General features: G+C 38.1%; 1 protein-coding gene and 1 non-coding gene across 2 annotated transcripts in view; one reads left to right on the forward strand and one right to left on the reverse strand.

Annotated features, from left to right (window-relative positions):
- Window positions 1-16,649, reverse strand: part of SLC35D1 (solute carrier family 35 member D1) — a 43,825-nt gene that overhangs the window by 17,908 nt on the left and 9,268 nt on the right. The window contains exon 8 of the mRNA XM_037164890.2: window positions 15,145-15,237. Within this exon, the coding sequence (XP_037020785.1) occupies window positions 15,145-15,237 (93 nt within the window). The remainder of the gene's footprint in view (window positions 1-15,144; window positions 15,238-16,649) is intronic.
- LOC119051103 (U6 spliceosomal RNA) lies at window positions 760-866 on the forward strand. Its single transcript, XR_005082867.2, has one exon. It is a non-coding gene; the product is annotated as a U6 spliceosomal RNA (small nuclear RNA).

Genomic DNA, 16,649 nt, shown 5'->3' on the forward strand with positions numbered 1-16,649 from the left:
GTCAATCCCCTACCCCCTTTTATGGCCTCTGGCAACCTCAGATCTACTTTATGCTACCAGTTTTGCTGTTCAACAATTTCATGTAAATGGGATTATACAGTATATACTCTTTTATGCCAGCTTCTTTCATATAACATAATGCTTAAGAAATTTATTCATGCTTTATGTGTATCAGTAATTCATTCATTTTTATTCCTGATTAGTATTCCATCTTATGGCTATACCACAATATTTTTATCTAGTCAGTGGACATTTTTTTTTGGTTGTTTCCATGACTACTTGTTTTGAATAAAGTTGTAATGAATCTTTCAATACAAGTTTCTGTGGACATGTTATTTTTCATGGGTACATGCCTAGAAATGAGATGGGCTGGTTCTTTCAATAAATATATCTTTTACTTTATAAGGAACTGCCAAACTGGTTTGCAAAGTAGCTATGCCATTTTATATTCCCATCAGTACTGTATGCATGAGAGTTCCCACTGTTCTGCATTCTCATCAACACTTGCAATTGTTTGAGACAACTCTAGCAAGTAAATGGTATCTCACTGTAATTTTAATTTGCATTTCCCTAAAGAATAATGAGGTTGAGCATCTTTTAATATGCTTATCTGCCACCATTACTGATTCTTCGAAGTGTCTGTGCAAATCTTTTCCAAATTTTATTCAATTTATTTGTCTTATTACTGAGTTGTAAGAGGTTTTAAAAAATATATTCTGGATACAAGTCCTTAATCATATATATATTTATGAAAATATTGTGCTCACTTTGGCAGTACTTATACTAAAATTTGAATGATACAGAGAAGATTAGCATGGCCCTTGCACAAGTATGACATGCAAATTCATGAAGCATTCCATATTTTCATATAGTAACATCTAATGAAATAATCAAAATAATTTCATCTGCTTTTGGAGATGATTTTTTTGTAGACTTTATAGTGCTTGAACTATAGAATTTATAAAAGGAATCTAGTTAAGGTAGACTGTTAATATATTTGGGAAAATATGAGCTATATTTTAAATTCATTGGGTCTAAAGAACCAAAAATGTCAATTTAACCCTTAACTTCTTGTGCCTAAATACCACAGGACATACATAATATACAAACACCAACCTAATTGCTGTACTTTTCTGCTTATTTTATAGGCTTATATATTACTCATTTCATGATCTTGTGATTTAAATCTTTATGCCCCTCCCTTTGATTTTTTCATAATGGTAAACAAAACTCAAACTTTCAGAAATGCAATGTGAAGTTTCATACTTTGATAAGTTATCATTATATAAATACTCAGGTTTTACAATGTTTAATTGACCTAATATCAAACTACATGGTGGAGATATTTTGGATGAGATTTAGGAACCAACTTTTTTATAAAGAGTGTTAGTATGTCATAAAATTGTAGCTTATTTAAAACCAAATACAGTTGCTCATATTCAAAGTACATTTTCACAAAATAGATGCTTTAGTATTCCTTTGGTCACTTATGAACAGTGGAACTTTTTAAAAAATCCTCACCCAAGGATATTTTTATTGATTTTTGTAGAGAGAGGAAGGGAAAGAGAGAAACACTGATTGGCTGCCTCCTATATGCACCCCAACAAGAGATGGAACCCTAATCGGGGATGGAACCTGCAACCTACTGGTGCATGGGGACAATGCTCCAACTGACTGAGCCACCTGGACAGGGCAACAGTTGAACATTTTAAAGTGTTATATGTAAAGTCTTAAAATGTCAGTTTTTATATTAAAAGTAAAAATTTGATGTTTTATTTGCAAAAAAAATTAGATTTTAAGATTTTTTATTGCAGACTTTCAGATTTTGAGTACCCTCTATCATGCTTCCATTTTTGTTATTTTTAAAACACCAAACTAATCTTTTTCCTTTAAAATACCATATGATCTCACCTTTAACAGGAAGCTAAACAACAAAACAAACAAGCAAGCAGAATAAAAACCAAGACACTGAAATAGAGAACAAGGGGACAGTAACCAGAGGGGAGAGAGAAGGCAATTTAAGGGGGAAAAAGGGGAGGGATTTGGAGGAACAAATATGAAGGACACAGGAACTAGGACTGGGGGGGGTGGAAATGGCAGGGAGGTGGGGAGCATGGGGTGGGGGGGCTGGGATGGGAGAAACAGACAAAAAACTACTTGAAAAATAACTAAATAAAATTTTTTTTAAAAATTAATCTTATAATACTGAACTCTTGTGTTAATGAGATTTTGTCACACTTCAAATAACTGAAGTTGAAAATAAGAGAAAATATTATCTCCCAGTGCAGAGTTGCCTTTTCATTTTCTTCAGTTTCTTTTAGAAAAAAGTTAATTCTGATTGTAGTCTGACAGCAATTTTGTCTTTTATAATTCTTGCTTTTCATGACTTTTCTGTGAAACCTGGTCTAACCCAAAGTCCCAAAGTTGTTTTCCTATGTACTCTTCTAGTTTTATAACTTTAGCTCTATGTTTAGGTCTCTGATCCTTTTTCTATTAATTGGCTAGGGCGCTGTAACGAAGCACCACAAACTGAGTGACCGAAACGAGAAATGTACTGTCTTACAATTCTAGATGCTGGAAGTCCCAGATCAAGGTATCAGCAGGTTGCTTCCTTCTGAGAGCTGGGAGAGAATCTGTTCCATTCCTCTCTACCTGCTTTTGGTGATTTGTTGGCAATCTTTGGTGTTGCTTAGCTTCTAGAGGCATCATTCTGATGCCGGCCTTCATGTTCACACGGCATTCTCCCTATGTGACTGTCTGTATCCATCCACATTTGCCCTTTGGTAAGTACACCAGAAACACTGGATTAGGGGTCCATTCTACTCCAGCATGATTTCATCTAAACTAATTATATCTGCAATGACCCTATTTCCAAATAAGATCACATTCTGAGGTACTGGAGGTAGGACTTCAGCATATGAATTGGGGGGAATGGGGATCACAATGCAACTCAATATTTTTCAAATTAATTTTGTATATTTGTATATTTGTCCCACTGATCTACACATAATCCAACATCACACTGTCTTGATTACTTTAGCTTTTTAAGAAGTCTTGAAATCAAGTAGAATAAATCCTTCAACATTTTTCTTTTCCAAAAATGATTTGACTAATCTAAATTCTTTGCAATTCTACATAAATTTTAAAATGATCTTAACAATTTCTACAAAAAAATTCTGCTATGGGATTGGGGCTGTGTTGAATCTATAGATGGGTCTGGGGAGAACTGACAAATTAATAACATCAAGTCTTTGAGCTGTGGTAAAGCATCATACTCTACTAGCAGATGAACTGAACTTTGCTTTTTAATATACTTATATACCTACTTGTACATCCTGGTAAATAGATTTTAAGTTTAATTTAAACCTATATGATTCGAAGTTTTCTTATAAATGATAAAATGTCATTTTACTGGCATATGACTCATTAGTTTTTGCACTGAGTTTAATTTAAGTTTTTTCCTTTGAAAAGGAATAATCCTTCAAACCATCAAGTGGGCACTGGAAGTATCTTTGAGAGGGCTACCAGTACCCTGCAGGAAAAGTAACTGTAGCTAGAAAGACAGCACATGGGCTTCAGGAACCGAGTGTCTTGCGGGTACTGCATCATTATGGCACTTAGCTTCTGGGAGGGGGGTTAAGTTGGGTGTATATTAAGACTTCTACCAGTTCTAACGTGTTAGATCAGTGTGATAAGCAGAGACCTCATTACACCCAAGATGAATCACATATATACACCCAAGATGAATCACATAAAGGAAATCTCAGGCCTAATAACTTCCCTCAACTCTAAATTATCCTCCTCTTCCGGATAAGCTCCTCTTTTACCCCCAAGTCAGTAAAAACATAAGCTGGTGTGTTGGACCAGGATGACTCTCTGTAGTTCAGTTTCTGTATACCTACAAAAAAGAATAAGGCCCATCTTGCAGAGTTGTTATCAAAATTAAAAACAATAGGAATACAAAGCCTCACATGAAGGCAGTCTAGTTGAATAACTAATGTCAGTTATTATATATAAACATTACTTTTATTTTTTTATCAGAGACCTAGGAGTGGTAGGTGATAAGTTATCTGGCAAAGACCTCCAGTAAACCTTTCTGTACCTCTGAGCTCCTTCCCTCCTTTAGGTCTAAACATCTCCTCTAATCTAAATGAATAATTTGACATCTACTAAGTTCTAACCATGTGCCAGGTACCATGGTAGGCCCTGAAGCACTATGCTAAAGATGATTTAGTCAGATTTGCTGATAATAAAGGAATAACTGTGGCAATAAAAACGTACTGCCTTTACAATATTTATGGAGAGCTTTATAGTTTACAAAGTTCTTCTGCATACATCATGTCATCTGATTCTCATGACAACCCTGTGGGGTAAAAAGGCCAAACCTTATTATCCCCAGAAGAAAATGAGTGACTTACTTTAGGTAATATAACTACTACATGGTGAACCTGAGTCTATATGCTCCAAGTCCAAGGTTCTCTACATTGGGCATTACATTGTATTCAGAAAAATACCCCAAATATATACTGCACAGTCCCCTTTGGAGTAAAATAACTATACCTATATAATATTAAAATCAATCTCATGAACATGATTCCGTTTACATAAAATTCAGTAATATAAAAATAATTCTCATGGGATTTTTTTCCTTTCCTAAATACTCAGCCCACCTCTGGAGAAGGCTACTCCCTCTAGGGCATAAGCAGCCTATTGCATTCCTCCACTTTGCCACAAAATTGGATCTGTGGCTGCCACAGAACAGGCGGTAACCATTTGAAAGTATAGCTATAGGATAAATGTGATGCTAACAGTAAAATGGTGTCCACTCTCCCTACATTAAAATAGTATTTAAAGAAAAAGGTAGCTCTGGCTGGCGTGGCTCAGTGGTTGAGTGCCAGCCTCCAAACCAGAGGGGCACTGGTTCAATTCCCAGTCAGGGCACATACTTGGGTTGTGGACCAGATCCCCTGTAGAAGGTGCATGAGAGACGACCATACAATGATGTTTCTCTCCCTCTCTCTCTCCCTCCCTTCCTCTCTCTCAAAATAATAAACAAAATCTAAAAATATTTTTTAATTAAAAAAAAGTTAAAAACCATTGTGTATTTAGTGCCTATTATGTCCTAGGCTCAGAAACCTTAAGTAACTGTCCCCAAATTATCCAGCTAATAAGTGCCTGTACAGCCTCATACCTATCATCTTTCTGTCTGTACTACTGGGGAAATACTGAGAACTGCCCTGCCTGGTTTCAGGAGCTGTAATCCCCCCATGGCTAAGGCTGAGTGAGCGACCTTGGGACCATAAGCCACTAAGGAGACAAAGCTTATCTCCCTGGCAGGAGTGAAACTTCTGCTCCTTTTACTTCACCCTGCCTGGCCCCCAGTGCATGATCAGTTAGCCAATGACAGGTAAGATTCCTCAAGGGAGGGATGACCTAAGACAGGCACAATCACGTGGAGGCCCTCAGGGAAGGACTTGGGGGGCTATAGAGGGTGATGGATCCTTGCCCCTTGGCTTTGACATAGCCTAAGTCCTCATTCTGTCTGCAAGAGGTCTCCTAATTTCTTGGCTGCCTTAGTTCCCCTGCCTGACTTAAGCCTGAAACAATGCCTTAAGCCTAAAACGATGCCGGAGGTGGGTGTGGCCCTGTGCTGCAAAAGGTGGGTCCCCTAAGCGATCAGGTCTAAGAAAGAATATGTAAAATTCTGTGAAGCCTACTTTGCTAATACCCTCAATTTAAATGATAAGGTCCAAGCAGGAAATGAGTTTGTTCCCCAAAGTTTTATGGCCCTTTAGCTATCTGACCCTGACTCAAAATAGGCCCTCTTGAATGTTATCTATTGTTTAATCATTTCTGCCAGATAATGATTGATGAGCTTTACAAATGCACCCTGTATTCCTGTGCAAACTGAATCCCAAAAAAGCCTGTCAAGGCAAGGGTCAGGGCACTCTCTTCTTGAGAGAGTGTCCGAGGTGCTCCAAGGCTTGCTCTCCCCTTGAGAGGGAAGCTGCACTGTCCCTTTTCCTCCACAGGACTCAGTAGTCCGTGTGAATTTGTCTCGTATCTCATCCATAACTTCGAGGACACTGTGGGCCGGTGTCCACATCAGGGAAAACCAAAAGCAAGGCGACATGTTCTGATGTGCTTCCTCCTAAATGGCTCCAGTTAGGTTATTGTCTCACTGAGTCAAAAAGTGGGAGTTTTAATTCTCTCTGCCATTAATTTTCTGTGAGGCCATCATAAAATCATTATAACTGCTCTAAGCCTCTATCTATATTACAAAAATAGAAAACAGTCTGCTCCATCTGCCTCTTATGAGAATGAAATGTAGACACTTTGAATGTATACAAAATTTACCAACAGAAGAGAATATTATTGACTTAAACTTACACCACTCTATCTTTCAGTGGTAGATTTGCAAGCAAATTTTTCTTCTCCCTAAGACGAATGTCACAGTGAATACGTACACTGTTAATCAGGGACAAAATTTTAAAACAGAACTCCTGTCTCTAGAGAAGACTAAAGAAAATGACCTGCTTGTTCATTCTGTGTGTAAAACTGGATGGGCTCTTTGCCACATGGCCTACAGTCTTCAATGCTGCCTGAGTCCTGGCTGTGATTACAGTCTGAATATACAAAGATGCCTCTTAGATTCCCTTCTGTTTTGGACCCAGTCTCTCGTTCTAGGTGCCGATGGGTGTAATATGCACCACAAACCAATATGCACCACAGGCATGAAAAGAATGTGGCATGACCATCAGACAAATGGGTTGAATGAACTTCCTAAAACTAGGCATTTGGTTTGAATGTGACTTCTATTTAAATAAAAATATTTGGAGAAAATTTAATGAGAAAGTATTCTTTACTTGCTTCAGTTACAGAAATTAATAAAGAAAGGGAATATTTAAGTAATATTAGTTAGACACTAACACTATATAATCAATAACACAATCAATAAAATCTAGTCAGGGATACAATAAGATTTGTCTTATCCCTGATAAGTGATGGCAGTTATATGTAAACTGATCAACTGATTCTGGGTGTCTGGACCACTGTCTTGGTAAAGCATCTAAGGCTATGTCTATGTAAGACTATGTTGAGTAAAAAGTGCTGTGACTATGTGGTGCTACATGTACAAGAAGCATAGGATGACAGCACTGATTCACCACCCCTGATTTAAAGAAATAATTTCAAAGTGCACTTTAGTATAAGACGCAACCATTCTCACTACCAGGAAAATTAAATAAGCACAAAGTAGCCAACTTACTTGATATGTGAAATAAATTTCCAATCATGACTGAGACATCTTATTTGTTTTGATACCTCCTGACTTAGTATAAACTCTAAAAATAAACCACTTAATCTTTGGACTTCATGGTAAAGAAAATGGTGATGAATGATGCAATTCTATTTTGAAAATTCTTTTGCCAAAAAAACTATGTTGAAGGAAACTCAATCCATATGGTAAAAAGTAAACTGCTAAGAAACATGCTAAGACAGAAGGTAACATCAGTGGTGCAAATGATCTGCCGGCTCCCTCCCTACGTTGGGAAGGTAGTCCTAGGTCACCAACTCTGCTCTCTGCTCTGCTGTAACTACTTGCCACAACTTCTCTACTTTCTGCTTCTTAGTCAGACAAGGAGTTGGAACTCCGGTATCTTCACTACCTCTGTGAACTAGGCTCCGCCGCCTATGGAAAACCTATGTCTCACAGCAAAACCACACATGCCAGCTTATCAACAAGTCACTTTATTTGAAAAAGGAATATCCTCAAAGTAAGAATAGCTAAAAACATTACTTTGTCAATAACACAATATACAGACAGAGAGCAAAATCTACTCGTTCATAACAGGGCAATAATGAATCCAACAACCTTCTTGTTTTATGTATGGAAATACCAAGATCCAGAAAGTAGAAGGGATCTGTCTCCATGTGGAAAGAATAGTTCAGGGTTTGAGAATCAGTCTTTATGGTCCAAGGAATGACCCAGAAAAGATGAACAACTCTGGAGAGGCTAAAACAACAGCCTAAAAATTCTTCTTATTTAGTCAGCAATGCTTATTAAGAGACACCTTTAGCTAGATGATGTGTGCAGCAAGTTTTCCTGTAAAACTCATCTGAGCCATGTAATTGAACCAGCGATATAATGAAGACATTATATAATGTACCAGTGCCTATAGTACTGGCCTTGTAAGATCTACAGCAAGGGGTCTGTTCTTCCATCCCTACATGAGAACACCTAGCAGGGTGTGCTGTCAGGAGGCCAGGCTCCAATTCCTGGGACTCTGAATCACTGGCTTTGTACTGCAGACATTCCCTTTTCTTTTCTCTTTTGTTAAATAAATTATTTTATTGTCGTTCATTTACAGTTGTCCGCATTTACCCCCCAACACTACCCACCCTGGCTCCAGCCATCCCCACCTCCTTCCCCTAAGCACCCCACGTTGATTTTGTCCACGTGTTCCTGAAAACCCTTCCCCCTTCCCCCCATTATTCCCTTTGGAAGCAGCAACTAACAAGTTTAAACACAATCTGTCCTAACTGACACTCTGGGAGTCGTTAGTCAAACAATGGCTGCCCCGCCTTTATCCAGTTAACTATAAATCTTTTAACAGTAAGCTGGCTTTTGCATGATATAAGTTTTTTGTTTTTTAAGGAAAATCTTTTAAAGTTAAAAAACATGTTTTAAAAAACTAAATGCTGAAATACTGGTTCCTTGGTTTCTGGTAAACCAAGGACTTTGAGAATTTTGAATAAAGTTTTTTTAAAAATCAGACACACACACACACACATTAGTTTGGTTTCTCAGAGTGCTTTGCCAATGACTTGCACAGTATGATGTGCTTCCTGGGATGCACTGTTCAACTGGACCTTCTCTTTCAATTTTTATGGTAATTTAGTTTTTTCTTCCTTGGCCATCTTGTTAAAGGCTGTGCTGGCTCCATTACTGCTTTGTGTAAGTCCTGCCTCCCTGGGAGCTGACCTTTCAGGGCCCTCTGATTGGATTCCTGTCCCAACAGGGGAAGCTTTCCCTCCTGGGCCCACTAAGGTTAACATTGGGGTTTAGGGGAAAATAATTTGGATTTGATTTTGCTTCAATTTGCATCCTAGGTGCAGAGTATGCAAATCTGGATAATGAGAATAAGTTAATTTGTCTCACTTCTCCCAGTTATTTAAAAATTTAGGATTCATTACTGTATAGCCATTATTTATAAAAAAAATTTAATTAAAAATTTTTACTGTTACTTTTATAAAATATAATTTAAAATACATTTACACGGTTATACAACCAAAAAATATAAAAAGATGAGTCTCCCACTCCTTCCTGTTCCTATGTAGGGGTTCAGAACAAGTCACACAAAGATGTGCCTCTGTGGTACACAGTTTATTTTGTATTAAAGGCAACAGACACCCTGCAGGCTGAAGAGAAACTTCCACCCCCCTCCCTTAACCACCGGTAAAAATTTAAATTAAGGGCTTTGCCCGCAATAAGAGATTAAGAGAGATAACCTTTTGACCTATCTATATGGTAGGGCCCACTACTAATTACTACACGTGTGTTCTTATCAATCTGCATGACTTTCCTCCGAAGCCCCAAAGTGCCGTTCTGAGTCCTTTCATCAGAATGTCATACATACTTCATTTTCACTTTCTGTCCCTGAACCTCCCGTGTGTATGTGGTTCCCATACGTACACATGTAATTAAATTCAGTCATTTTTCTCTTGTTAATCTGTCTCACATAGATTTAATTATTAGACCAGCCGTAAGAACCCTGCAGGGTAGAGGAAACTTTTATATTCCTCCACACCCACCTTGTATTTCTCTCTCTGTCTCTCTCTCATACACACACATACACATAACCTGATGGTTACTTTATTAGTTTCAAGTATATTTTTCCAGTTTCTTTACTTAAATAGTGAATAAAATGTATGTGTATGTATATTCTTACTGTTTTCTTGTTTTATTCAAAAGGTAGCATATCATACACACTGTTTTACACTGTGCTGTTTTATTAATAATTTATCTTGCAGATCTTTTCATTTGACACAAAAAGAGCTTCCATGCAAACAGACCTGGGTTAGGACAGCCTGGAGCACAACAGATGAGAATGGTTTATTAGCCCCGGTTATCAGCAGTCAGGAAGCAGCTGGGCTTGAGCCGGCTGTCAGAATGAGAGCCTTGTCTTCACACTGACATTCCTTCTACTTCTCAGAAACTCTGTCTCAGCCCTGCAAAGGGCCCTACCTAGAGACCCAGCCCATTTGGTTGATCCGACCTACTCAGCTTATGAGACAAACAAGGCTGGAGAGTAGAAGGGTTTTGTACAAAGTCAGATGGTCAGAAGGAGAATTAAAGATTCCTGGCCTGCTGCCTTCTGGCCCCAAAGTCTCTTCCCTACACTACTTCTTTTAGGGATTTGTCACTACCTGCAGAGTGATGTCAAATTCCTGTATTTAGCATGGGCCCCAATTAGTAGGAAGCAGGGTGTGGTATGACAGGAAGAGTGAGAGCAATAGTCATAGAGTCAGGAAATCCGGGTTCTAGTCCTGAGCCATCTTCGTGCCTCAGTTTCCTCACCTGTGAAATAAGAGGTCTGAACAAAATGCTAATGTCTCATCTAAAGTTCTAGAAGTTTCTGATTTCCTCCTTGTAATCATACTAAACGGTCTGGTGCTTGCAGTTGTCCTTGTACTCATGCTATTAGTCACACCTAGAATGTACCTTTTGTTTCTCTTCCTTTATATCTTTCAAGGCCCATCTTGACTTTTCCTGATATTTACTCATTCAGAAAATTTTCCTCGTGAACAAGCTAAGCACTCCCACTTCAGCACTTAGAACGCGCTCTTCCTTGACCTATATCACTCCTTCTAAAGAGCCACAAAATGTGGCCTCAGTCCTACTGAGTGTCTGCTCAAATGAAACTCACAAAGATGCTTTCCCTAACCACCTTACCCAAAATAGGACTTTTCCAATCACTCTCCCCACTTTAGTTCTTGTTGTAGCTCTTATTATACAATTATGTTTAGCCCATCTCACCACATTGGAACGCAAGCTCCTTTAAAACACCAATGTGTCCTTTTTTAAACTTAGAACAGCACCTGACACATAATAAGCACTCAATAAATATTTGGTGAATGAAAGAAACACAATTATTTGTAAACAATTAAGTAACAACGAGACCGAGCTACAGAGACCCCACATTTAATACTACCCTGAGGTGTTTCTCAGACTCAATAGCTTCTTCTGTAAGAAAGCCCTGCATGAATGTCCCAAACAGCAGAAAAATGTAACCGAGGAAGGGAGCAGAGATGTAGTCAGGCAGCAAGGGGTCTATTTGGAGTCAACCATGCTCTAGTTCTAAGTTCTGTCAATGTGCAACCTTAAGCATGTCCTTAACTTCTATAAATCAGGTAACAATCTACCTCACAGGTATACAATGAAGATCAGAGAAAATCATTTATGTGAGCGCATCTTGTCAAATACAAGGCATCATACCCTTTGGGTATCAAAGTCATCATATCCTTTGGGTAAAATATTACTAAAGGCCAGAAGTAAGCCCAAATTGTTAATATGGGGATAGCTTTATTTAAAGATAAACTGTCATATGAAAAATAACCCATTCTTTAAAAAAATGCCTGCACAGGTTGGTGTGGCTCAGTGGACTGAGTGCCGGCCTGTGAACCAAATGGTCGCTGGTTCGATTCCCAGTCAGGACACATGCCTGGGTTGTGGGTCAGGTCCCCAGTGGAGAATGTGAGAGAGGCAACCACACAATGATATTTCTCTCCCTCTCTTTCTTCCTCCCTTCCCCTCTAAAAATAACCAAATAAAGTATTTTTTTAAAAATGCATATACATACATAAATGTCAGTCCATTTACAGGTATACATATTTTAGAAAAAAAGCACAGGTCTAAAAAGACACACACTGAAAATGAACCTGACTTACAAGAAAACTCTGACCTGAAATCCTTCCATGTATCCCACTCTTTAATGTGAACTCTTTTTGCCAGACTTCAAACAGCCCACCGACTACCACGAGACTGAATTTCCCAGTGAAGAAATCAACTGCAGCGTCTTGTAGGTTGCCTCTCTGGGCCTCGGGACACATGAGGCTGTCTATGGCTTCCACCCATTGTTTCTGGGCTGGTTAATAAAAGCAAGCCACTCAACCACCTAAGTTATAGCTCAACAACCCCTAGAACAGGTTAGTATTACTTGTTGCGTTGGGCAGATTAAAAAACCAAGCCTTATATCCTTCAAAAAGCCAATCTTGCTTAATATTCAATGCACATATGTTTCTTCCTAAATTGAATGCCTATAGTAGTCACTGATGGACATGCACTTCGGTGCTAGATCTCACACCATCTCTGCAGCATAACAAATGACTTCCTTATGTGGCAAGAACTGTATTACACTTCTCATATATTCCTAAGGGAACCTAGCATAAAGCTTTTTTAGCACAAGGAAGATACTCGGAAACACTAATCTGAATTGCACTTAATTCTCCAGAATTTAGGAACAGAGTCAAACTTAGAATTCTCACTTCTAAGTTTCAAATGTAATTCATAACTTACCAAAATAACACTGCTGATTCATACTGTTTACATTTTAGTTTTGTGCACAGACAAAGCTCCCTGAGATATTCCATCCCCCACAAGGAGGATGGAATGACCCTCTTCCATTTTATGCCTCACAATGCACCCAAAACATTTCTTCCACAAAACCTATAATAGTTTATTGCTCTGATGACAGGTCTGCTCCAAAAAGTGACTGTGCGGTCCAGGTAAGAATACCACCTAACTCATCTTCTTTTTTCTTATCACCTGAGCCTAACACTGTGAGACACACAATAGCACTGGAATATCCAAGAATGTTAGAAGGGGAGTAGGTGAAGGAGAAAGGATAAGAAAAAGATCACGGGGTTGTAAGACTGCCAGCCAGTATGTCCATCTACAGCCAAATAATGTGTTACTAAGAACCACATTATTTTAATAATAAGAGTGAGAATAAACAAACATGTGAGAGTCAAAATACTTATAGGGTTTGATTACAGAGCAATGAGTTCAGCTTCCATAATTAGTCTATCACCCCAACTCGAAAGTTTAGATGAACCATCATCCTTCCAAAATAAATCTTTCTTGACCTTTGTCTGGCACTTCATTGGGGGGTGGAAAATTACTCCGATTTCAATCCTCTCCTTAAAAGAAGAAAAGGAGGAAAATCTACAATCTCACCCTAATACAGGTGACAAAGTAATTTTTCCACAATCAGTTAACATTCTTAATTATATTGAAGCATTTCAAATTAAATGTCTGCTACTAAACTATTAAATATACATTAATTATGCATAACTTGTAAAATGATAATCACTCTGGAATGAAGAAATTTCTCCTTTGGTTCAATTTTTTCAAGTAGCTGCTAGTCAGGAGTTTCAAGTTAATGAAAATTCCTTATTTGCCAAGTCTGCACAATAACCTAACCACATTAATCCTTCCAACTTTCTCATGTACAGATTGGCCTTAAGATTTGGAATCATGTGTGTTGCCAAGAGGGGCCTGGTTATTTTACATCACATTCTTGCCCCAAAGCTAAGGTGTGAGGATTGGATTGCTTCCTGCTAGAGGAAGGCAGAACACCATGGAAAATCCATAGTCTTTGGAATCAAGCTTGGATTTAGGCCCTGCCTCTACTGCCCACAGACAATGTGATGTTGGGCTAGTGAGTCTCTCTGAACCTCTCTATTTCCCCATTGGCAAAATACAGATAATTCAAACTTTCTAAAGCTATTATGAAAACACTGTATCACATACATAAAGTGACTACTAGCACGTAATTGGGACTCAATAAAGGTTAGTTTCTCATTCTACTTTTTTTGCAGCCACAAAATACTTATGTATTTTATTAGAGTAATAGCTGCATTTTCTATTTTGTTGTCATTTGTAGGCCTTCTGGCAGCCAGGTCACAGAGTTCATTTAAAACATTTACACACGTTGAAGACGATCTATGCCAGTTTTTTAAAAGATTTTATTTATTTATCTTTAGAGGGGAAGGGAAGGAGAGAAGGAGAGAAATATCAATGTACGGTTACCTCTCATGAGTACCCTGCTGGGAACTGGCCTGCAACCCAGGCATGTGCCCTGACTGGGAATCAAACTGCGATCCTGTGGTTCGCAGGCCCACGCTTAATCCACTGGGCTATACCAGCCAGGGCTATGCCAGTTTTTTAAAAGAAAGTTGTTACAGGAAAAAACAGCTTGATAAGCAGTTTTCTCCTACCTTTGATTCAAGAGCAATTTTTTAAAACAGTTTAACTGTTTTCAAAAACCTTTTTTTAAATTTCAGCCCCCACTGATTTGTGTGAATTGTGACTGTTATTACAGTAAATAAACAACACATTTATTCTTAGAAACTACTGGCCAGAGGAATCAGTAAAAGGAAACTTGGTACAGAAATACTTGGCAGAATTCTAGATTCCCAAATACGTAGTTTGCAAAATTTTGTGAATTCTAACAAAATGGTATCAACTCTTTGCTTATGAATATGGGGTTGTCTTAGAAAAAAAATTCTTGTCTGGATTTATTTTATTACTTTATTCTGGATTATTTAGCTGAACATTTGCAGAAAGTGAGTAAACTATTCTATTACTTGCTACTTACATGGTTAAGTCACCACACAGCACTAAATATCTCCTGAGGAAAAAAACAGCTTAGGATTTAAGCCAGGATGACAAATTTTATACCAAAACAGAAAGCTTCTAGAGATACCTAGAATTTTGCTTAAGTTTGAAGAATTCTACTATTTCAAGATGTTTTGTTTTTCCAAGGAGAGTTTCCTACTGTTTTGTAGTTTAGTAGAAATGTAAAAATTCCCTTCATCCATCCTGCTGGGCCATAAGAAAAGGACACTAGTTGGCATGCACTATTTTTATGCTGACGGCCAGAGCTATTTTGAGCCACTTTAGCACCATCCAGTAACTATGCCAAGAAAAAAGGTTAGCATGACATCAGCAAGCTAAAAAGTAAACTATCAGTTTTTTGTCACTTAATAAGCACATTATTCAACAACTCCACAGTTCATCTTTTGGTTATAAATAACAACACAAGTAACATAAGCCATTAAACCATAGTTAGAAAGTCCTACCTTTTGTGCATCTCCTGTAAAATACGCAATGGCCAGGGTGGGCAGAATCATGAATAGTGCATTGTAATAGAGAAGACCATATTTTCCCAGCTCCTAGGAGAGTAAATAATTAGGTGTTTCATTCAGTTCTAGAAGACAGATGTACAAAACCCTAAATAAACCAGCACCCCTCATGACACACACGTGCACGCATGCACCTCCCCTACAATATATGCAGCAAATTAGGCAAGTCAGAAGTTTTCAAACATAAAGAAATAGCCTGGGCTTTCAAAAGAAAAACATAAAGCTTTTAAATTTATTTGAAATAAATTTCTTGAGTGTTTAAGATGAGAATAAAAATGACGTCAACTGTTGCTTCAAAATAGTAGTTAGGAAAGAGGTTATGTTGAACATATATACACATCTCTATAGAAATATCTCCCACAGCCCTTCCCTTTCCAGAACAGAACCAAAAGTCATCAGGTTCCTGTGGGCTTTTCAGAATCATGACAGAGTACCATTTAAGAGAGACAGATGGATAGATGGACAGACTCACACCTACACCAACACAGACAGACGTAACTTTCCAGTGAATTACTTCTGAAAATGTGTATGTGAAGTACATTAAAAATCAAGATTATTATAAGTACAATTCCTAAAACTTAGTATGACTAGTTGTGACCTCAACTACCAGGGAGCAGTGAAGGACCACACACATCTCCAAACACAGGGAGCCTGTGAAAACTCTGGGTCTGGCTCCGACTCACACACTTCTGGGACATTCACCAGGAAGCAGAGTCACCTGAAAAAGTAGGTCCGAATTTGGGGTGGGAGGATTGGAGAGGCCAGGGGGGTAAAGGAGTAGTGAGGATAGGGATGCGGTATTTGCCTAACTTCTGTCACTGAAAGATCACTCAGTTATATAAAAAATCAAACCGCCTTCTCAGAAGAAGCTTTGAAAAACTGGCAATAAATATCCAACAACAGAAAACTAGTTGACCAGGCTATTAGACAACCATGTGATTAAATATTATGCAGCCACTAAAAATGTTTAATAATACTGAAAGGTGTTCATGAAACAGTACTAGATAAAAACTATAGGTTAGAAAACATTATATATCATTGCTCTTTTAAAATTTTATACAAAGCGTGTACATGCACCCATGCACGCGCGCGCGCACACACACACACACACACACACACACACTAAAGGATATCCACCAAAACAGTGCTTCTCCCTTGATGGTAGAATTAAAGAAGATTTATACTTTCTTCCTACTGCTTATCTATGTTTTCTACTACTTCTATTATAAATATGCATTATTTGTGTGATTTCTTTAAAGTTAAAAATGTTTTAAATTCAATAGCTGCATTCATGTCTGAAATGCAGCACCAAGTTCTCATGCCACATGACTCATGCTCAAAGGAGTATAGGCAGCTCTGAAATTGTAGGTAATAAAACTCCCGATTTATTAAAAGCTTCTCAGTGTGATGTTACCGCCTCTTGGATCAACCAAAGAACCAAC

Source organism: Artibeus jamaicensis, unplaced genomic scaffold (assembly GCF_021234435.1).
Source record: "Artibeus jamaicensis isolate MK-2021 breed Jamaican fruit bat unplaced genomic scaffold, CSHL_Jam_final scaffold_1019, whole genome shotgun sequence".
NCBI lineage: Eukaryota > Metazoa > Chordata > Mammalia > Chiroptera > Phyllostomidae > Artibeus > Artibeus jamaicensis.